General features: G+C 42.7%; 2 protein-coding genes across 2 annotated transcripts in view; one reads left to right on the top strand and one right to left on the bottom strand.

The window, feature by feature from the left end:
• sos2 (son of sevenless homolog 2 (Drosophila)) overlaps positions 1 to 11463 on the top strand; it is a 42931-nt gene extending 31468 nt beyond the window's left edge. The window contains exons 9-23 of the mRNA XM_085256761.1: positions 575 to 702; positions 833 to 1488; positions 1571 to 1652; positions 1754 to 1876; positions 3270 to 3382; positions 4269 to 4491; positions 4590 to 4709; positions 4802 to 4964; positions 5772 to 5889; positions 6137 to 6309; positions 6397 to 6513; positions 6690 to 6951; positions 7147 to 7191; positions 7314 to 7414; positions 8412 to 11463. Coding sequence (XP_085112887.1) covers positions 575 to 702; positions 833 to 1488; positions 1571 to 1652; positions 1754 to 1876; positions 3270 to 3382; positions 4269 to 4491; positions 4590 to 4709; positions 4802 to 4964; positions 5772 to 5889; positions 6137 to 6309; positions 6397 to 6513; positions 6690 to 6951; positions 7147 to 7191; positions 7314 to 7414; positions 8412 to 8918 — 2931 coding nt within the window. The 3' untranslated portion in view covers positions 8919 to 11463. The remainder of the gene's footprint in view (positions 1 to 574; positions 703 to 832; positions 1489 to 1570; positions 1653 to 1753; positions 1877 to 3269; positions 3383 to 4268; positions 4492 to 4589; positions 4710 to 4801; positions 4965 to 5771; positions 5890 to 6136; positions 6310 to 6396; positions 6514 to 6689; positions 6952 to 7146; positions 7192 to 7313; positions 7415 to 8411) is intronic.
• Positions 11464 to 12490: 1027 nt separating this feature from the next.
• Positions 12491 to 22051, bottom strand: manba (mannosidase, beta A, lysosomal). The gene is made up of 17 exons (XM_085256762.1): positions 21637 to 22051; positions 20506 to 20600; positions 20322 to 20427; positions 20060 to 20233; positions 19716 to 19839; positions 19168 to 19337; positions 18972 to 19082; positions 17542 to 17693; positions 17270 to 17387; positions 16525 to 16611; positions 16182 to 16349; positions 15661 to 15879; positions 15416 to 15580; positions 14819 to 14963; positions 14540 to 14682; positions 13972 to 14229; positions 12491 to 12974 (listed from the first exon to the last, which is right to left on the bottom strand). The coding sequence occupies exons 1-17, from the start codon at positions 21835 to 21837 to the stop codon at positions 12750 to 12752; spliced, it is 2661 nt and encodes an 886-aa protein (XP_085112888.1). The 5' UTR covers positions 21838 to 22051; the 3' UTR covers positions 12491 to 12749.
• Positions 22052 to 22449: the final 398 nt, after the last annotated feature.

Below are 22449 nucleotides of genomic sequence, written 5' to 3'. Positions count from 1 at the left end.
GACCATACAATAATACAAAGAAAACGCCAACCATCAAACGACTCTCTGATCAAACACTTGGCGACAGTGGGAAGGAAAAACCTCCTTTTCATATTGAGAAACCTCTGGCAGAACCAGGCTCAGGGCAGGGTAGCCATTTGCCGCCACCTGTTGGCGTTATGGAAGGAAAAGGCAACAAAAGACACACTTATCACATCCAACACGGTACATAACTTTTGAGCAATGTTCACATGGTGTCACGAGAGAAAGCTCTCTGTCCTGTGGCACCATCATCATGCCAGAGTGATGTAATAACTGAGCCTGATGCTCCAGGAAAACGCAGCCGTTAGATTGAGATTGCCCAACAATTAATATGAGATGTAACACATCAAATACTATTTTAATTGCATTTAACACAGGCTTTCTGTAGGACTTTAAAATAATGTAATCAACTCCATTAAGTGTCCCAGTAAGCCATTCATACATCATATGAACAAGCCTTTGGTGCCATTATCAGCTACACCTGCACTTTGTCTTTTTAAAGCTGAAGACGTTGATATTATGTAATCGTGAATATTTCTGATACGTTTTACAGCAACTTCAAGAGCGCAGTGAAGACCTAGACGACAGAGAATGTCTGAAACAGGCGCTTACAGCTCTGCTTAACCTTCAATCTAGCATGGAGCGAATTTATGCCAAACACCAGCCTCGACGTAAACCTGGGTACGTCTACTTACTATTAATAAGCAATAAAGACTTATGTTTGTCTACTTATATTTCAGTGGTTCAGCATTTAAAAACTTGTGCACTGAGCTTTGGGGTTTTCTGACCAAACTTTATTCCTCCCTCACAGTGAGCCAATGTATCGTCTGTATAGCAGGCAGATTCGTAGCAAACAGCTAGCCATCAAACGCATGAACGAGATCCAGAAAAGCATCGACGGCTGGGAGGGAAAAGACATCGGTCAGTGCTGCAGCGAGTTCATCTTGGAGGGCCCGCTTATACGTGCAGGTGCTAAACACGAGAGACACAACTTCCTTTTTGATGGCCTGATGATCAGCTGTAAGGCCAATCAGAGTTCACGGCTCCCGGGAGCGGGTAGCGGGGCGGAGTTCCGTCTGAAAGAGAAGTTTGTTCTGAGGAAGGTCAGCATTACGGACCGCGAGGACTCGCCAGAGCTGCGGAACGCCTTTGAACTGGTAGCCAAAGATGATACCCGTGCCGTATTCTGTGCTCGTACAGCAGAGGAGAAGGAAGCGTGGATGGCAGCGCTGGTGACTCTGCAATACCGGTCTACTTTAGATCGCATGTTGGACACTGAGCTGCAGCAAGAGGAGCAGGCACAGCCTCTAAGACTGCCCTCTCCAGAGGTGTACCGTTTTGCGGTGCAGGACTCTGAGGAGAATATAGTGTTTGAGGACAAAGTGCAGAGCAAAACAGGAATCCCCATCATTAAAGCCGGCACAGTGGACAAGCTCATAGAGAGGCTCACATACCATATGTATGCTGGTAAGCTGCTGCATAAGCTTCGCTAGTGGCAATGAATATTTTAATTTCCTTTATGTTTATCATCTGTTTGATCTTTTTCTAGATCCCAATTTCGTTCGCACATTTCTTACCACATACCGATCATTCTGCAAGCCACACGAGTTTCTCACCCTGCTGATAGACAGGTTCAGTCTTTTCCGTGACTACAGTAATTCTTTTGCTATAATTCGTGATTTTGCACAACTGTAACTGACGTCAGGGTACACCTGATCATTTCTTTTCTCAGGCTTACGATTCCTGATCCAGAACCAACAGATGAAGACAGACAGATACTGATGACCAATGATCATCCGATGGTAGCCCAGCTCCAAAGGTTCCGAAAGGAATACGTACAGCCGGTCCAACTCAGGTGAAGAATTTGCTCATGTGCAAGTTAATTGTGTATTTGAGTGAAAGTAGAAAGACGGGGAACACTAACAGTGAAAGAAATAATATACTGTTCAAAAGTCTTGAGTCAATACTCATTTTAAACACTGAAATACTGTATGTAAGGCAAAAAGTAGCGTTTTTGGTTTGTTTTGTTATTTTTAACCCCTCGGCCGTAAAAGGCTGATCTGGTATTGTCGTCACCCCGCCGGGCACATGGGAGGGCAGGCGATGTGGACGCCTGAGTTTGTGAATGCGATAACTTGAGAACAAGGCAACATATGAGCTTCAAATTGACCCCATAAGGGTATGTACTAAAAATCTCAGATGAGTTTGAAGCTCAGTGACCTCAACCTCAAGAACGAGGTCAAAGGTCAAGTTTTCTGAAAATCTTGTGAATGCCATGACACACGAAGGAAGTCATCTACGACTTTCAAATTGACACCCTAGGTCTATCTCCTAATAATCTCAGATGGTTTTTAATGTTAGTGGCCTCGATGTAAAGGTCAAAGGTCAGAAGTCAAATGTTTTGAAAATCTTGTGAATGCAGTCAAGGTTTGGCAATGGCAAGGGACATCGTAAGATGAACTTCATGTTTGGGTCATTTTAAATTCAAGTGCTATGTGTTTTACTAAGCTCCAAAACACAACTTTGAGTTTAATACACAGCTGGACAACCTGCATTTTTAGATAAACATCACTCAAATTTGTAGAAAGCTTATTCTACTTGTTATTTAAGTGCTTTCTTGTGTCTGTCGCCCTGTTAAGGCAAAAATGTTCTCACCATGTCACAGAATTACTTTTGTATTTGACTGTGTATCCTTATAAGGAGCAGCAGAGTCTGACCTAATCTTGTAAGTCCCCTTTTAAAAAAGAGGGAGCTCCTTAGTGTCAAACATGCTCCTGTAAATTCTGTGAATGTTAGTCACAGAAACGATGACAAAACGAGTGGACCTTATAAACTAGGTAAAGTCCTGTACTGCTATTATATTACATTCTGAGGAAGAGTTTAAAATCTTTGAAGTGTCTGTCTTAAACAAAGCCTTCAGGATGTTTTAGAGTGTACATGCAGGACAAAAGTATGTGTGGTCTGTTGTTCAGTAAGCACTTAAATGTGGTCAGACTGTGTATTTTAACACTGGCACTTCAGAAGGTGTCCCTCTTTCGACGTTTGCTTTTCCCTTTTAAGGCATGTCTCTGTGAACTACTTGGCAATCTTATGTATTTCTTTGACATACCAAATATAATTGTTAATGTCAACAAACGGTAGAAATATCTTCCCTTGTAGATGTACTTTGCAAACTGTATGCATATTGTCCTAATAAACCTGTGAAGCTCTAATAATAAATTAACTCAACTACCTTTTTCACCTCGCAGGGTTCTCAATGTTTTCCGTCAGTGGGTTGAACATCATTTCTACGACTTTGAGAACGACGCAGAGCTTAGAAGTCGACTAGAAGAATACTTCACCACCAAAATTCAACTGCGAGGTCAGTCACAAACACAAACGGCTGCTTCCATAAATAAACATTTGACACAACATGGGAAAAGCCGTCCTACAGCTGAACTTTGCAATATTTCCAGCGTTTATCTATCAAAGCTACGTCCAAAAGGGTGTTTATTGAGCCACCTCTGATGCGTAAATTGCAAATAAACAGCAAGCAATGTTATTTTATCTAAATCCTCGTGTGCCATATATTGGTACGTCAAAATCATACGGCGACCATATACGACAAGGTTCGATATCGTGTCCTGGGTTCGATTGCAACCCATGGCTCTTCCCCTGCTCTCTCTACCCTTTTTGCTGTCTGAAACATGTTCACTGTCCAATCAAAGAAGGCAAAAATGCCCCCAAAAATAATGTTTCAAAAAATCTAATTGCTGTTCATAACTTCTTGTCCTAAGTTGAGGTATATTTTGGTAAAATCTAACTTTGAATATGATATTCTGAAATTATGTCCCCCTGTTAAATTATCTCATCACCTCTTGCATTTTTAGTTATTTTTGTGTGTGTATAAAAATATTAACCTATATCCATGTGCAGGAAAAGAAAGGGTTCAGACACTATATATTGCAGCTATAAATAATTTGTCTGTACGGGATCATTATCAGGCAAATTGCTGCCTTTGCTGACTTTCTTTTCCTGTCTTCTGACTTAAAATATAGTCTTTTTGTTTGCCTTAAAAAGACCACATCACTACTGTGATGATTGATTTGATGATTTGTCCAACTACTGTCTGTTTGGATCTGAGCAAAGCCTCACTGGGCTTCTTGATGTAGTCTCTAGTGTAGTTTTACCTGTGAAACATGAGTACAGTGACACACCAGTGGTTAATGGATGATTTTTTTTTTTATGTATTTATTTATTTATTTCAGGTAAGTCCATGAGAAAGTGGGTGGAGTCCATCAATAAGATCATCAGGAGAAAGATGCAGCCTCAGACAAACGGCGTCAGTCCCAGCATCACATTTGAGAGCTCGCCTCCTTCCATCGAGTGGCACATCTGCAGAAGCGGCCAACTGGAGTTGTTTGACCTCATGACCCTTCACCCCATAGAGATTGCACGTCAGCTGACACTGATAGAGTCTGAGCTGTACAGGTCAGTCACTCATAGCCATAGAAGTGGAAGGTTGAAGTCAGAAAATGCGTGTAGCAATCGGCTTCTTTACATAGAGAAATAAAATTCTGCTTCCACAGAGCTGTTCGGCCCTCCGAGCTGGTCGGCAGCGTCTGGACCAAAGAGGACAAAGAGAAGCACTCTCCAAACTTGCTCCGCATGATTCGCCACACTACCAACCTTACTCTGTGGTTTGAGAAGTGAGTCACTTTGCTTATAAGAAAATTCACCGTTAATTTTTCAGGTCCCGTTTCCTCTAACGATGTTTCGTGGATGTGTTTGCGTGTTTCAGGTGTATTGTGGAGACAATGAACCTGGAAGAGAGGGTGGCGGTGTTCACACGGGTCATAGAGATTCTGCAGGTTTTCCAGGAGCTCAATAACTTCAACGGTGTGCTGGAGGTGCTCAGTGCTATCAACTCTGTTGCAGTCTACAGACTTGATCACACCTATGAGGTGAGTGAGATATGAGGAGAAAAACAGGACTACACAAATTAAAGCAGAAGTCGTTTGCTTCAGAGGAGCCAGACCTTTTCCTTTTTCTAGTGGTCTTAAGTGAAAATGAGTGAAAGCCTGGGGAATCGTTCAAGGGATGAACCAGTGCTATGTCAGCACATTGTGGACAACTTAGCATAAAAATGCTAAAAATGACAAAGTTTGACAAGGATAAAATAGTGTTTTGCTCCAACAAAATGATTTCCAAACAGATATCAGCCAATAACTCGGCATATCTTGGCATCTCAGTACTGTGTACTTCCAAAAAAACAAAATGTATAGGGACCTGAACAAGTGGAGAAAGAGAGAAGAAAAGCATCTGCTGCTGCTGCTGTATGCTAAATTACACCAGAACTGGACTGAGAATCAGTAGCAGCAGCTCTGTTGGAGTGATGAATCCATCTTTGACTTGTTTGGTTGAAATCAGAGGTCAAGAAAGTAACAACAGTGTCTGCAGCCAGCCTTTAAAACACAGTGGAGGAGAACTTGACTAAGAAATATTGATGTTCTAGCTTGTTAAAAACTCTGTTTGCCTTTATACACAGTCTTTCCAGGTGTTCGCATGTGTTTCAATAAATTCCTTTGCCTTTTTTTTCTAATAGCAAAGTAGGAAAAACAAAAATGAGGGAGGGCTCAAGGCCTCTGCACATTTCTGTGTTTGTGTGTCTACATGCAATGTTTGGCGTTGATTTTGAAACTGGCATTTACGCTGTAAGGCTGAGGTGGTGATCAGACTGCAGTCTGAGCTCTTCTCCCTCACCTTTGCAGGCAGTACCAGAGAGGAAAAGGAAGATCCTGGAAGAGGCAGCAGAACTGAGCAAGGACCATTTTAAGAAATACTTGGCTAAACTCAAGTCGATAAACCCACCCTGTGTGCCTTTCTTTGGTAAGTCTTCTACAGTCTTCTGACTGTGCTAGTGAAGGATGGCAGGACAAAAAAAATGTTGACTTAAAGTAGTTGTGTCTGGATCCTGGCTGTGCTGTGAGTCACCATTATTTATCAGAAAACAATTCAATCTCTTGTTTGTCCTGGGAGTTGTTTTTATAATAGTAAATTGACTTAACAAGTGAGAAAGTACTGAACAAATAAACACTTCAAGCTCTACTCACATTTTTTGTTTTTTGGTCCTCAGGTATCTATTTAACCAACATACTGAAGACGGAGGAAGGCAACCCAGACTTCCTGAAACGCCACGGGAAGGATCTGATCAACTTCAGCAAGAGGAGGAAAGTGGCGGAAATCACAGGAGAGATCCAGCAGTATCAGAACCAGCCCTACTGTCTGAAAGTGGAGCCCGAGATGAGGGTGAGCACTCGCCTTTCCAGAATTGTCTTTGAGCTTGTCTTAACTGTGCCCAGTACCTGAGTTCTGACTAATGATTGTGTTGCACAGAAATTTTTCGAGAACCTGAACCCGATGGGTAACCTGAGCGAGAAGGAGTTTACTGACTACCTGTTCAGAAAGTCTCTGGAAATAGAGCCTCGGAACTGCAGGCAGCCTCCTCGATTTGTGAGTATTTATAATTTAGTGAAGTTTTTTACTGCTCTTATACAAGTTCCAGTTCAGTTGCGGATTGGAAAGGGCAGGTTGGATTATTTAAATTGGATCTCAGTAAGTTCAATCAATATAAGATCAATCCCATCCTGAGAAATGTGTTATCTCTTGATTCTCCTCTCTCATTGCAGCCCAGGAAGACCGTGTACAGTCTGAAATCCCCGGGTATCCGCCCCGTGCGAACATCTACCTCTGGCACCCTAAAGGGCCACCCTGTCCCCCTGGAGAGGGACCCCCCACACAAGATCACCTTCCGGAGTATCAATGAGAACGATTCGGAGTCGCTGGTTTCGGTGCCCACCTCTCCGAACACGCCCACTCCCCCACAGTCGGCCACTCCTGACTTTAACTCAGTTTTCACAGAGCACGACCAGCTCAGCAACTCCTACGGCGGTGAGTGTGAGGCCGATGCTTGATCCATGGTTTACAAAGAAAAGCGTGCAGCTAGTCCAAGTATTGCAGATCCAAGTTAAATTATATACTATGCCCCTACATTCTCCGATAGTAGAGTTTAGGTTTCAGGTTAATAAATGTTTCTAATTCCTTCTGCCACATGTGACCTTAATCTTCTGTGTTTGAATTTCACAGGTAGTAGCAACTCCATATTTGCTCCAGTTCTCCTGTTTACTGGAAGTGAGTGTGAAGTTTATTTTGATTGCTCCCGATTGTAGTTCTGCACAATTCTGCCAATATAAAAGTAGCCGAGCATGTCAGCTTTTTCATCCGTTTTAATCCGTGTTTTCCGTTTTCCTCAGAGTTACAGTCTGCGTCATGTGGTAGCCTCCACCACCTTGGAGAGGAGCTAAAGCCACCACCTCTGCCGCCTCGAAGGAAAGACACCATGTCGGACACTAAAGTAAGAGCAGTGCGCCGTTTCTGCATCATTATGAGTTTTGCAAAGACTTACCTCAGTTCTCTGAAGTCAAGATGATTTAAAGTTGAAGACTTGGAGTCATTTTAAGAGTTTGTTTTGGCATTTAAGATCACTTTAATGGTCACGGGTGTATAAAATCGAGCACCTAGGCATGCTTCTGCAAACATTTGTGAATGGGTGGATTAAGAATAAAATGTCACTGTTCATATGTATGCAAAGCTAGACGAGTGAATATTTTTAGCAGTGCTTTTCCTTCCCAATTTGAGCTCATTCCTTGCTCCAAACTCATCACCAACATATTTAAAGCCTAGCACTGTTTTCGGCTTCACATTCACACGCTCGCACTCTGATGGATGCGTCGGGGGCAACTCGACGGTAAAATCCGTCACAAAGGGGTATATGCTGCTACACTGAAAACCTAACTGCAGTCGCTTTTGTTTGTAATCAGACTGCTGCAGTCACCTGTAGTTTGCACTGGTAAAATACCCACCAAGTGGTTGATGCTGGGAAGAGAGTAAAAGTTACACTTTTTAAAATGTGTTGGTGTCAGAACAGCTTTTACTTTGAAGGAGACTGTTTGGAGAGTAAAACGATGCGTATTTGCGCACAACTCGGCATCTTCCACTCAAACCATGGGCAAGCACGGCAATCAGTTAGGCAATGCCAAGGTTTTTGGTCCAGCACCCTCTATCATCAGCTTCACTCCACAACCACTTGCAGCTGGTGGTTACCAGATGGATGCTAACCGGCTCTGAGGCCTCAGGGAAAGGACTGGAATGCTTACATTGTACATTAACTACCAGCTTTTTCCACATAGTAACTTTGTAAGAAAATAACTTCACATGGCATGAATGCTTTCTGATATCTCTGAAGCCCCCTTGTGGGGATGTAGAGCGCTGTGTTAGGAATCACTGATGTGCAATAAACAGGGCAGCATGTGTAGTAAGTCTGACACACCTCTTATGTGTTTATGTCTCAGCTGAGCTCCAGGTCCGACAGCCCTCCTGCCATCCCTCCCCGGGTGCCGCCTCCTCTGCACAGGAACCAGCCTCGACCCCCAGTCTACAACGGCCCTCCCACCGATGGCCCCTTGCCCAGCCCTCCACCTCCACCACCACCCCGCGACCCCATCCCAGACACGCCTCCCCCGGTGCCCCAGCGACCCCCGGAGATCTTCATCAACTACCCTGTCAACCAGCCTTCGCCCGTGGGCCGATATACCTGGGATTACGGCAGCTCGCCCAGTTCCCCAAACACGCCACCCAGCACACCGTCCCCTCGCATTGCCAGGCGGGGCTGCTCTCTCAGCGCCAGCCAGAATAGCCTCTGCCCTCTCTCTATTCCCACCTCCGCTCCACCTGTCCCCCCTCGCTACAACTCCAGCCCACACCTCCCTAAACTCCCACCAAAGACATACAAAAGGGAGCTGCTACAGGCGCCAGTACAAAGCCTCTCGCTGGTGGAGAACACCGACAGCAGCCACTGAGCCAACTTTTCCTTCACCACCACCGAAAGGCAAACTTCAAACTTGCTCCTTCAAACTACAACACAGATGACTCAAAGCTACTGATCTGAAAGAAAAACACTGCTCAACATACAAACTCCACCAACCCCCGCTGTGCCTCTCAGGGGGATCGGTAGCTCCACCTCCATCGTTAAAACCCGCCGTGCCAATGAGAAACCCACACCGGCGTGCCAGCTATTAAACACCAAGGAGTGTTTGTCGGCTTGGAGCGTTACCTCCTGCTCCTGATGATAAAAGTTCTCATGTCTCACACACTTCGCTTACCCCACAGCCCCACATCTCCGTCACCAGTCGGGATGGCGGAGAGGAGGGGAGAATGTGGGGACCTTGGATTTTGTAGCTTCAACTGTCGTGCTTTTGTTTTCTTTTGGGCATTGACGTGATTTGGAGTCTTGCAGCTCACAGATGTAGCTCACTCACAGTGGCTGTAAGCAGCAAATGTTTTCATTGATTTGTTTTTCCTAACTGAAAGCAAACAGTTGCCAAAGTCTTATTTTTATGCAGGGGGATAAGGGATTTTTGTTTTTGTTTTAAATAAATGTGACATTAGCAGAAACACCAAGGAGGTGACACTGAATCCCCTTCCCCCCTCACACCTTGTATCTCAGCTGAACACTGTGACTGTAAGAACATGAGTCAAACTTTTTTTCTTTCTTTTTGAAGACGGGCCTCTCCACAGCCACAAAACGTTGCCTTTAAAAATAAATAAATCAAACAGCGTTGACCTCTGACCCCAGGCTCCAGTTCTCTCAGCGCAGTCTTGAAAACGAGAGCTGAGAACACTCCATTTGCACATCAGTTTTGGGCAAAGTCAGCAGGTTTTGATTGGACTTACTAAATAAATAAAACATCCGTCTGCGCTGCACGACGGAGGGAAGTCTGCCACGATATCAAACAGCACCTCCAGGTCGAAGTCGAGGACTCCGACATGTCCTCCTGCTCTTCAAAAGCCGATGTCTTAACCGAATCCCTTAAGGATGCGCGCTGCTGTCTGACACTGTGCTCCTCTCCAGAAGCCACCCTCATGGCCAACTCTTCTTCTTTGGTATTAAAACTTAGCACTGGAAGCACGCATCCTCCCACCAAAGCTGGGTCTGCCGGTGGCTGCTCCAAAGACCTAAAAACAACCACCAATCCATGAAAAAGGAACTTTTTAACCCAGCTTCTTCTTCTTTCTCTTTATTTTTTTTTCTTTAATTTGCTTGAAACATTTTGTTTCCCTTTGAAAGACTGAAATAATCCTCGCATCATGCTCAAAATGTGCCTTTTATTTTGTTTTCTACTTCACGGAAATAAGTAAACGGTGTCTAAAATGCTAAAAAAAATAAATAAAAATAAAGTTGCCTATGTAATGTTTAGAACAAAGCTATACACTATGAAATTGTACATGTTTGTGGATACTGTGTGTGTATATATAACATGTATACACTAACTAAATAATTTGTATAAAGTGACAAGGGGTTTTTTCTGTTGTATTGTACGCTCATCCACATCTGTTCAGTCATATATTGCCTAATAATCCACTGCTGCCACAGTCGGATAAAAAAGAAAAAACTCAGACGCAGGTCAACGTCACTAACTTACTCACAGACAATCTCCAGTTTATTAACTAAGGAAAGCCATTATTTCTTCCCTGCCCCTTAGGTGTTTCAAAGCAATGAAATTACAGTTCAGTATGCCAAGCACTTAACGCGACCTTCACTTACATTAGTACATCCTACTAATTGCCTTTTTTTTTCCCCTCCTCCAAGACTTTTTAATAGTTACATTCATTAAACAGAGGTTGGAATTGTTTTAAAGTTCCAGTTGAATACATGCAGACGTAAATTCAACTGCAAGTATGGGAGCATAGTGAATAATTAGAATTTTTATTTCCTTTTTTCCTTGTTTTTTCTCCTGAGAAACACACTTTGTGCACTTTAGGCTGTACTGTTGAAGAGCCACAGTTGTTATAGGTCATGTTTGTAAACACAGTGGTCCTATGCAACTGTTAAACCTGCTTTCTACGTGGATCAGGGCAGAACAAACACACGTCTACCGCCTCGCTTTTATCCCCCATGCTGGGTCTGACATGTTCGACCGCCGTGAGCAGAATTGCTTAAAAAAAAAAAAAGCCTCACTCGTGCCCTTTTAACTCTTTGCTTTTGCGCTGAAAGTACAGAGCCCCTCTATTCCTCGTGCTTGATGGCAGTGGATAATTCAGTTTTTGATCCAACTTGGGATGAAAGGCGTGCGTAGGAGCATTTCTATAAAGAGTAGAAGTGACTGCATTTGACTGTTTCTGCCCATGTTTTTGTCCCAAGTTTCCCATATCAGGATTGTTGGGGTTCATTTCAGAAGATTTTTTTTTTTTTTTCCTTTTTAAACCCTCAACAGAACCTTTTTGGTGGCAATGTAACAGCTTGATCCAGCATTTGGTTTATTTGATGGTATGTGGCCTTTTAACTGCTTTGTATTAATGGTCTTGATGAGATTAATAAATCACCCAGTCTTATTTTGTACTGAACTACTCCTTTCTCTTCATTTTGTTCCCTTATATGTAGACAGTGGAAATGAGGCAAATTGTTATTCTGAGCGGGGCACTCTGAAACTGCATCTGTGAGCAGACCAGCAGCAGAGACCCCATCAAAAGATCAATACGTCACTGTCGCATCAGCGATAGAGAAGCTGCTTCATCACTGAGTTGCCCAACTCGTGCAGTGCCCATTCAGAGAGTGTAACTCGTGATTTTTCTGTAGTTAGAATTCACATCACATGCAGGTCAAGTTAAGAGGATACTGGCCACTTTATTAGTTACAGGGCTGTTACAGTTGTAGGGCTGCATCTATCGACTATTTCAGTAATCAAGTAACTGGATAAGAAATACTTTGGTCTTATTAGTGAGCAATGATAACTATTGAAGAGGGGAAAAAACATTAAAATTTTAAAAACATCGCTTTCCATTTTTAACTCCATACAACATCTGTCCAGGAAAAGCCCTAAATAATTCCTTTGATCGTGTACATGCCATATTGGAGTTACATTTTTTTTTTTTAAATAAAATATCTTAAATGCAAAAATGTATAGTCTCACCGGCCCTCGAGGAGTTCGACACCTGTGATTTAACCAGTGTGGCATGAGACAGAATGATGGGTGGAACAGTGGTTAGCACTGTTACCTCACAGCAAGAAGGTCCTGAGTTCAATTCCACCATCAGGCTGTGGTTTTGCTGTGTGGAGTTTGCATGTTCTCCATGTGTTTGCTTTGGTTCTCTCACAAAGACATGCAGTTAGTGGGGATAGGTTAGCTGGAAATTCATAGGTGTGAATGTGAGTGCATATGGTTGTTTGTGTGTATATGTTATCCCTGTGACAGACTGGTGACCTGTCCAGGGTGTACCCTGCCTTTTGCCCTAAGACAGCTGGGATGGGCTCCAGCCCCCTGAAGAGGATTGATGGTATGAGACAGTTAAAAGTTTATCTTTTAATAGAACTTACAACAGTATGTACTGTGCACAAAAATAAATGGCTTTCATATTTTACGAGTTTAAAACCTTTATTTTTTTTTTACAATATTAATGGTAAATGGCCTGTATTTGTATAGCGCTTTTCTAGTCCCTAAGGACCCCAAAGCGCTTTACACAACCTGTCATCCACCCATTCACACACACATTCACATATTACAAGAAAATATATATATACTCTTCTGTGTTGAATTGAATGTCCTGTGAGCAGTGCCTGCATCTGTTCACTCGATTTTTGTCTTACCGTTCCAGTTTTCTAAAGTTCAACAGGAAAGGTGGCTGGTCTCAGGTCAGTAAATGTCTCTTAAAGATGTGATTGTAAGGGACGCAGTAAGTTCTGCTACGCTGGTAGGACGCCACGCGTTAAAGTCAACTGTCCTGTTTCTGGAAACCATCAGGAAGCCGTTGGAGCTGAAACGTCCGGGGATGTTTCCCACGTCGAGCCAGACAAAAGGAGCCACGGAGTCAGAGTGGAGGGTCACTGAGAAGCATGTCTTTTTTTCTTCCACCTTCACCTGTGTGGAAGGACACATCAGTCTTTAGTGGCTTATGGAATAACTTAAATATATAACTCTATATCTATATGTATATAGCTGGATAGCGTAGTAGTTAGACTACACACCTTTGGAGCAGAGGATCGCATGTTCGATTCCCACCTGGGGTGTCTATATCCAGTATCCTTACAACTAAAGATTGATGATGTACAACATAAATGCTACGGCAAGGGGGAGCCAAGACGCCAGGTCAGGGGGGAGATATCATTACCCCCACCCGAGATTAGGCCAAGTGTGATAGGAGTAGGATCATGGCCAAGTACCAGAAGGTCTCTAGGCTTGTGAGGCTAAGCTGGATACAGGAACAGCTCCTGTACTACAACAACATCAGAACTGGAGAAAAGAGTAGTCGATATAAAGAGAGGAAAGGTAGCCTGCGGGGGATTGAAGGCACAGGCAATCAACCATGAAGAGGCCGCTAGGAAAGCAGGCAAGCCAGGCCATGACATCAAATCGTGGCTCAAGAGTTGGGAGTTCGTCTTGTAATCGGAAGGTTGCCGGTTCGAGCCCCGGCTTGGACAGTCTCGGTCGTTGTGCCCTTGGGCAAGACACTTCACCTGGTGGCGCCAGTGTCCGGCAGCCTCTGTCAGTGCGCCCCAGGGTGGCTGTACAAGCTACAATGTAGCTTGCCATCACCAGTGTGTGGATGACTGGTTGTGTAAAGCGCTTTGGGGTCCTTAGAGACTAGGAAAGCGCTATACAAATACAGGCCATTTACCATTCAAACTACAATGGCTAGTCACATGTATGTGGAATGGAAGGTTTCAACCTGAGCGGAAGAAACAAGGGACTGGTTAGTGTCAGCACCACAGTCCAGGATGAGAGTACCGAGGAAGGCAAGGAACCATCATGGAAGGACATGTCTATAATCAAGTTCTGGGCACAAGCTGGGCAAGGCAAGATGCCTGTCCTGAATCTGAAATTATTCAGATGATTTTCAGTAAAAATCAATGCTTACTGTAATGTTGGGTCTGCGGAGTCCTTGAGCATCTTTGGGCGAGCAGAGGAAGTGGTAGTTAGTGGGACCCTGCTGGCTGCTGTCGTCCTCCAGTTGGAAGGTGAGCAGGCAGGTAAGACGGGTACAGTTTCCGCATCCTGCTAACAGGCTGGCGACGGGCTGTTTGAAGACCGCCACAGCGCTACCTCCAGGCACGAGCAGCATGCTCGAGTTTAGCGTGCAGACTGGATCCAGCTCAGTCCAGGAGAACACATTCACCTGATGCACAAAAGTATGACAATATTAACAGCGCCAGTTTAAATTTACTGTTCAACTGATCTGCACTCCCCTACAAGCATTTAGACTTAAGAAGATAATTCTGTTTTTATCAATAGAAACTGTCATATTTTATAATGACAGAATATTTAACAAACATATTTCCACCCTCATTTATTTTACCATGAAGCATCACATCACATAACAGCAGCTAAGACTTTGATCTTTAAAGATGTTCAACACTGAAAACAGACAAAAATGGGACTAAAATAACTAAATAAATAAATAAATTATTCTGGCTCCTAAAGCCTACCACAGCCCTCAGCTTCAGGTCACGGCTCAGGTCTGAAATGGCGTAAATGACCAGTGTGTCGTCTTCCTCGAAAGCAACAGGAAAGACGGCTGCAAAGAAGCTCTGTGCAAAATAATGCAGCATTTTCCACTTCCCACCAAACTCTGTGCAAACAGATACACAAAGATGACTATGTAAGTATTTTAGAAAACAACCTCCACGTTAAAATGGTCACACTACCAAAGCTAAGAACACAAAGTTCTGAAGCAGTCTACACAAACAATTTGTCTTGCCACTCACCAATCGACGACCAGGAAGGCGCCTGCCAAATGTCATTGAGCTGCCAGTACAGCGCACCCATGGTGTGACCTTTGCCCTCTATAATTTCACTCCGACTCCTCCGATAAAACTCCGTCTGAGTCTTCACACACTGGGCCTGCATGACCTGGACATACAGCACAGTCAGCAAAATGTGTGACAACATTAAACGAGCTGAGCGGCTTAAAAAAGAACATTTTTTTATTCTTTTTTTTGTCAGCGACTCTTGCGTTTGTAACTTGGGATACAGACAAATTAGCTTTGGCTGTTTTGTTACACTGCATGTGGAGGAGCTCATTCAATAAGCAACATATGCTCTAGTGCACACAACAAGACGCCCCCAGCCTGAGGTGCCTAGATGACCGACGGTTTTTGTACCAGATCTAGGAAGATGCTGCTGACAATCAGTTCTGCATTCATTTACATCCACCTGCACCACCCAAATGGAACATTGAGGTTCAAGAGGTCCCTCAAGCAAATCTCCACGACAGCTTCTCCTCGACTCAGGTTGGTTTTCTTTTACTTACAGTCTAAATACCACCTTAAAAGTATCACACACATGGACGGTTTGCACCTCACCTGAGTGATGTAGAGAGTATCTGTAAATCTTTTCAGGGGATCAGTGGCATTTGGCAGGTGGAAGTGTAGAGCAGTCTGCAGGATCATCTGCTGGTTTCCGTCTTCATGGTGTTGACGATGAGAAGTGAAATTACTGCCGTAGCTCCAGTCTTCTTTAATGGAAACCTGCAGCATCATAAAAGGAAAACACAAACAGTCAGCAACTTTAATCCATGTTTGCTTCCTTCTTTATAATATTTAGTTACCGGCTGCAAAGTGGAAAAGGACGGCCAGGACTGGAAACCATATTCAGAGGCAAAACGCGTCCGTGGGAAGGTCCTCCAGTCCCAGCAGTCGAGGATGTAGCTGTAGAAGTGAACGTCTCCGTAGTGAGGATCGTAGGGATTCTCCGCCACCCATCCTTCCTGCTCCGATTCAGCCCCGTTCGTTGGACTGGAGACAAGAAACGGGCGACTTTGGTCCTCCTAAAGGAGATGGGACTTTTGTTTCTACCGATTTGCAGGAGTAATACTGAAAATACATTGCTGGGCAAGTGTATTGCTCCAGTTCCTGATAATTAAATCATCAATTAAAAAAAACAACACAAAAACCTGCTTTTTGTATTTACTCGATTATCTTTGTTGAAACATGCACGTGTGGCAAATATGTAAAAAACTAATCAATCTGGACGGGAAAAACACTTTGGCAGTACCGTAAATTACAATACAGATAAATCAGTCATTTAAAACACAGATCCTTACATTAAGTGTGACATAACCAGACTCACCTCTTGCACAAGCTTCTTTATATTATCTACATAAAGCATCACATAGTCTCTGATGTATTTCGGCCTTTGAGAAGCTGGGATGTCGAACCAATCTGTTGCCAGAGCAGCTTCGTTTTCATTGTTACCGCTCCAAATTATTATAGAGGGGTGGGACTTCAGGCGCTGAACCTGAGCAGTAAAAAGAAAATAAGAGAAAGAAATAAAGGGAAACATCACTTCAAGCTTCTTTAGGATTTTAAATCTCCTCTCGGAGCCTTTCGAGAGAAACTGTGCGTTTGGTTTGTTTATCCAGTATTTTACACCTTCAGGAAATAAGAAAAATCACATCCGTATATCAACTGACCTGCTGGACGACCTCTTCTCTTACTGTCTGTATAAAGTCGGTCTCAGTGGGATACATTGCACAAGCGAACATGAAGTCCTGCCAAACCTAAAGATGTGTTTAAACACAGCGAGCAAACCATCTGTTTACAATATGTTCAGTGATGTTACACAACCAAAATCATGTAAAAATACCACAGACTGTTACATACATGTGCAAGAGCACAACAACTGGCTTATGCCAGCTGGATGTCATATTACACAAAGCAGTGCACAGTCTGTCAAGAAAGGTTTACATTTCAGGTAAACAAAAAATGTTTTAGTCCTTATTAGGTCTTAAAATGACTACTACATCTACTCAATCAGTAGTTTATAGAACTGCCTCTAACTGACTTTATTGATCTCTCATTGGTTCAGTTCATTGAGCTTTTGGGGGCATTTGTTTTTATGCACAGCTCTTTCAACACCCTGCCACAGCATTTCAATCAGCCTGAGGTCTGGACTTTGACTGGGTCATCACAACGTGATCATCATTCATTCTGATCATCATCCCATTGCCCCAAACGTTAGGTGTCAGACAGATGGCTTCACATCAAACAAAGGATAAAGGATGTCAAAACACACCTTAATGCTCCCGAACAGCAAACTGCTTTTATCAAGGTGCTCATAATCAGCTAATCAAACGCATTTGATTCTTATTTATTAGGCCACAACAAAATAAGTATTTAAAGTTTTGTTTTTAAACACTAGAGGGCAGCGTCACTTACCATGATCCCCAACTCATCACAAATTTCATAAAAGAGATCCTGTTCATACACTCCTCCTCCCCAGACCCTGAGGGCATTCATGTTAGCATCTACTGCTGATTGTAACAAGTTCTTTAAGCTGCAAGACAGACAGGCAGAAAGATCCGGCATTAATGAAAATAAAATACTAAAAAGACCTGACACGTACCTACACACAAGAGGCAAAAGAGGAATATAGGTTAAACTAAACAGCGACCACTTGACTGAACTCAAAAGAACCAACGTCCACTCACACATCAGGGGTGACCTGGTCCTGGAAGGAGTGGACTGGGATCCAGTTGGAGCCTTTGAGGAAAATTGGTTTCCCGTTGATACGGAAATAAAAGCTCAAGCCCGGGGATCCAACAACTGGCTCCTGGATGAGCTCCACGGTGCGAAAATACACCTGCGGGGGATACTCTCATGAGCGCTTTCAATTTACTACAACAGCTACTTTAAAAATCAGTGAAAACTTCAACTGTCCCATTCAATGTGGGGCAAGTGGCATGAAAATGAAAAAGGGTGAAAAGTATTTTATTTTTCAACAAAGAAAAATAGTTTTTATTCCTTTTCTAAGTGGACACATCCAAAAAGTGCTTTTCCTGAGAAAAACAGTCTACTTCATTATTATTTCAACACCCATTCGTGAGTGAGACTGTGGTGCAATGGAGGAAAAGGAAGAGATCATCAGGGAGAGAATGAGATAAGAAGGAAACAGGTGTTTGCACAAGTGAAAACTTACATTAATAAAGTATTATTGTTATAAAAAACATGAAAAAGCTCTTAATGCTTAATTTTCAATTCAATCTAGAGTATTTTAGAGCTTTTTAGGTAAGCTGTATTGTGGTAGTAGCTTTTTATTTAGTCAATAAGACAGTCTCCTTTTCGAACCATTCATTTGTAGACATAGATTTAGCCGTTTGGCGACAATGACAAGAGATATGTTTGGAGGTGTAAAGGTGAGGCTTTAAAACCTAAGACCACTGCACCAGCTGTTAGGCATGGTGGTGGTAGCATCATGCTCTGGGGCCGTCGTAGAAGCTTGTTTATGGAAATCAAAAGCTTCTAGTTGAGGCACAACTTGCTAAGGGACATTTAACCAAATGTTATTGAGAGTGTACGTGTATATCTGATGCAGTATACTTTTGATTCTGTGAGGTTTAGAGAAAATCCAATATAAACTCAAACTTTGCAGTTATGCAATTTTTATATTGAAACCATAGACTGTATATAAAAGATGTATCCACTGTGACATCAGCTACTTGTTTGTGAAGTCTGCATTAAATTCTGCACTTTTGTTGTTAAACTGGACATCACACGCGAGCTACTGTGAAACTCAGGGACATTGTTCACTCAGTAGACAAAGAACAATAGCTAGAGAAGAGATAGTTAAATCTGGTGACCCAATTAACTGCACTGGGATTAAAATCCATAAATATTTATGACTTTATTCTTCAATAAAGTCATAAACCATGTGAGAAGTAGGGTCATTTCTACAGAACCAAACTTTGTCTTGTAACCGTAAGATGCCACTCGATGCTGGACTTTAAAAACATTACAAGTTTAAGTTATCTGCATTGTCTTCAGTTGTCAGACTTGGAGGCTACGATAAATTGCACTGTGATTAAAATCCATAAATAAAAAATGAGGAGACTGCATGTGCTGACAGGCAGCACACTCTCACCTTAGACTCTGTGCTGAAAATTAAAAACTCATCCTGAAATCCTCTGATAGTGAGACGGTAAAACGGTTGTTCTCCATGTCCATTTGGCCACCATAGTTTCACCTGACTGGCCTGAATGAAGGAAAAAAATAAAGCATGAGCGTGGACGGGTAATTGATATTACACACAACAATGAGACTGGAGTCATTTCAAGCACCGTGTTGATGAGTATGGTGAAGTTGCTCTTGGTCTTTCCAGGGTTAAAGTGTGTCTGGAAGGTTTGCTCTGAATCCAGTTCAGGTATGGAGAGTGTGAGCTGGCCACGTGCTGTCTGAACTGCATCTATAAGAAGCTCAATCTGCACCCTCCACTGGGAGAAGGCATCATCTGGACAGATAGATTATTCATAAAAAGACACAGGAAATACTGGAATAAGTAAGAGAGGGCGCTTTATCGCGAAGATTCTCAGAACTTTCTGGAAAATAGCCCAAGATCCTTCCTGAGGAAGTCACAACAGAACACTGAACTCCAAAAATCTAAATTCAGTGCAGCTCGCAACAAATAAATAAATAAAATTCCTTTTTGTGTTGAGTGCCTGCGTCTTACACAACTGCTCTTATGCAATCGATAAATAATGCACCACTCTCTATCAGAGGAGAGACACTAAGGCTTTATAAAATTCTCCTTATATCTGAAATTGCCCCCAGTTTGACTATCCATTTATCCCCAAGAAAAGGTTGGTGATCAAGATTAGATGGGACGTACTGTAGAGAGGGACAGAGGAAACCTGGACGAGCTGCAGAATATCAAAAGCCTCGAGTCGAACGCCTTTCCACAGTCCCATCGTGGGGAACGAAGGTCCCCAGTCCCAACTGAAAGAGCTCTGCTCCTGGACCAACACAGACACTGAGGTTTATTTTTCTTCAGGCACAGTTACAGGTCCATACATATTGGCTCATGTCATCCACCGCAGTGGATTTTAAAGTCAACCTTTCACAATGCCATGGAAGGGCAGACTTTAAGCTTTAATTATAAAGGGTTTGCTGTTATGTTTGAAGGTATTCATTCTCTGTTTTTACCAGTTTATTTTCTAGAAGGGAGGGACTTACTTTTCTGATAAAATTGACATGGCATTCCCCTTTTTGGACACCTGGAGGACATTCAGGAGGAACTACGTAAGACGTGTGAGCTTTCCTCTGCTCAGACGCGTAAAGAATCGGTGACAGCAAACCAACTTGCAGAACATTTTCGCCGTCTTTCAGCAAGTCTTTCACAGAAAAGTCCTACACACCAAAAAAGCACAGCACACGGGTGATACATGTGCAAGAACATGTGGGGCGGTACCGTGTGCTTGTTTCAAGTTAAACATACATGTCGACAAAACATGTTGTTGGTCTTTCCAACAGCAATCCCATTGAGTGAAACCGACCCAACGGTGTCCACGCCATCAAACACAAGAAGCACCTTCTGCTTGACGCTATCAAGAGATTACACAGATTAGTTAGACAGAGAGCACAAGGAGTCTCTAGATTATGACCTATACAGGTATAGTGACCTCAGCTCAGCAGACAATGTAAATGTGGTTGTGTATGTCCAGTTGTCGAGCGCAATCCATCGATAAGAGACATCGTTGAACCTGAAATACGGGTCCTGAAAGACAAAAAAGGACAAGGTTTATCTACCAGGAATGACAAATGCTAGTCCTCTTAGTTTTTGGCTGTCAAATGTTTTACCAGCACATGCAGTACATTTTATGTCAGTGCATAATGTGTTTAAGGGGTGCGGCTGTTTAAGGGGTGTTCCACTGTATGTTTTCCCAGTCCAGCTCTTGTATAACTCGGCATACTCCAATCTTTTCTCTTGGCTTCCCTTCCTTATGAATGGGTTCTTGACAGCAACCTGTCCACAGAGACCTTCTGATCAGGTTTCAATGAACAGAAGCTGGATCAGCTGAAGGGCCAGCTGGATTTCTTCATACCTTTCAGATACTGTTCACCCACTGTAAGTAGTTTAGTGGGCCTGTCACTTTTGTATTTGTCCTTCACTTTTCCACTTTCCTCAATTTTTTTTAAAGACACCTTGCACATCATGCTGATATGCCATGTTGTCAGCTATTAGCTCTTTGGGAATCACCTTCTTGATATAAGAATGGGTTATATTCTAGGTTTTTATGTGTAGAAAGAAAATTGCTTTTTTCCCCTGCAGTTGGGTCCCTGTTTTATACTTGAGTTGCTTTATGCATAGATCAGTGTTAAGAGCTTTAATAAATGAACAAACGAACAAAAGCATTCTTCTTAAAATGGTCGGGATCAAGGACTCACCGGAAAATGAGTGACCTAGACCTTCAGAAAGCCTGGATAACTATTGCTCAACACCGTTTGTCATCTATCACAAACCTGATAGCTCCTTGCAGTAAATACTTCAAACAGCAGACATATTCTCAGAGTTTTGACATTTGTTTCCTTCTTGGAACTGGGATTAACCTTTAGTCTCACCTGTATATGTCTTTCACTCTTTGCACCCACGCAGGCTGTCTGATCTAATATATTTTACATACAATCTAAACATTTGATAAATGACTACATGGAATAAAATTTATAGGGATAAGTTAAAAATGCATTACTTAAATGCACATAAATGAAAGATTAAAGACTACAAATTAACACCATGAAGTGAGTCGTCTTACCGTGATGTATCCCTGCTGCTGCAGAGCTGAGTGGACACAGCCTGGGACCTGTGCAGGCAGTAACAATGAACCGTTGGAGTTTGACAGCCTCCATTTGCCGTTCAGGTTCACAGTGAGACGCTGCTGCAGAGAAAATACCGAGAAAACACCGGAAAACAAACACCAGCAGGCCCAGCCAGAGAGGCGCACATGCAGCAGCATAGTTTAGATCTCGTTGTAGGCACGGAGAGTTCACTCAAGCCTCCATAATTGTGTACTCTTTTCGTTTTAACTTCGTTTACCCATACTGGGCTTCCGTGTTTGTCACGTGACCTGCTCGTGATAGTCAGCTGTTCGCAGGCAGGAAGTTCAGGCGCGAAAAAGAGAAGCTTTTTTCTAACTCACCTTTCAACAAAATCCTGCTACAGGTTTAATATAAAAATATATTTTAAAGATGAATTAGATTTTTTAAAGCATAATTTCCTAATCAACAAACATATGTACTTATTTTAGAGGGACCAAATAAGGGAGTGTTTTGCATTTCTAAACACAAGGGTGTGTATACAACATTTACGACATGGTAAGCAATTATGGAAAACTACTCAAGCAAAATGGAAGTCAGAGAAAACCTTTATATTTAGTAGGTCTCTTAGGAGGCAATATTTCTAAGCATATTACATATTACAATATACAGTATTGTGAAAAAGTTTGAGTCACCCTTTGTTTCTTTACATTTCCAGAGCCAGACTTTCTGAAGGTCCTTTGAAGTTTTCCTTTGGACATTTGCTGCCTTTTCACTCATTCTTAGCTCAGTCATTGTAAAACTATTTTTTT

Source organism: Mchenga conophoros, linkage group LG19, assembly GCF_057382185.1.
Source record: "Mchenga conophoros isolate Kocher_MC1m ecotype Shallow Benthic linkage group LG19, M_conophoros_male_GT1.1, whole genome shotgun sequence".
In the NCBI taxonomy this organism is placed as follows: domain Eukaryota; kingdom Metazoa; phylum Chordata; class Actinopteri; order Cichliformes; family Cichlidae; genus Mchenga; species Mchenga conophoros.
This window is presented reverse-complemented; position numbering and strand designations above follow the sequence as displayed.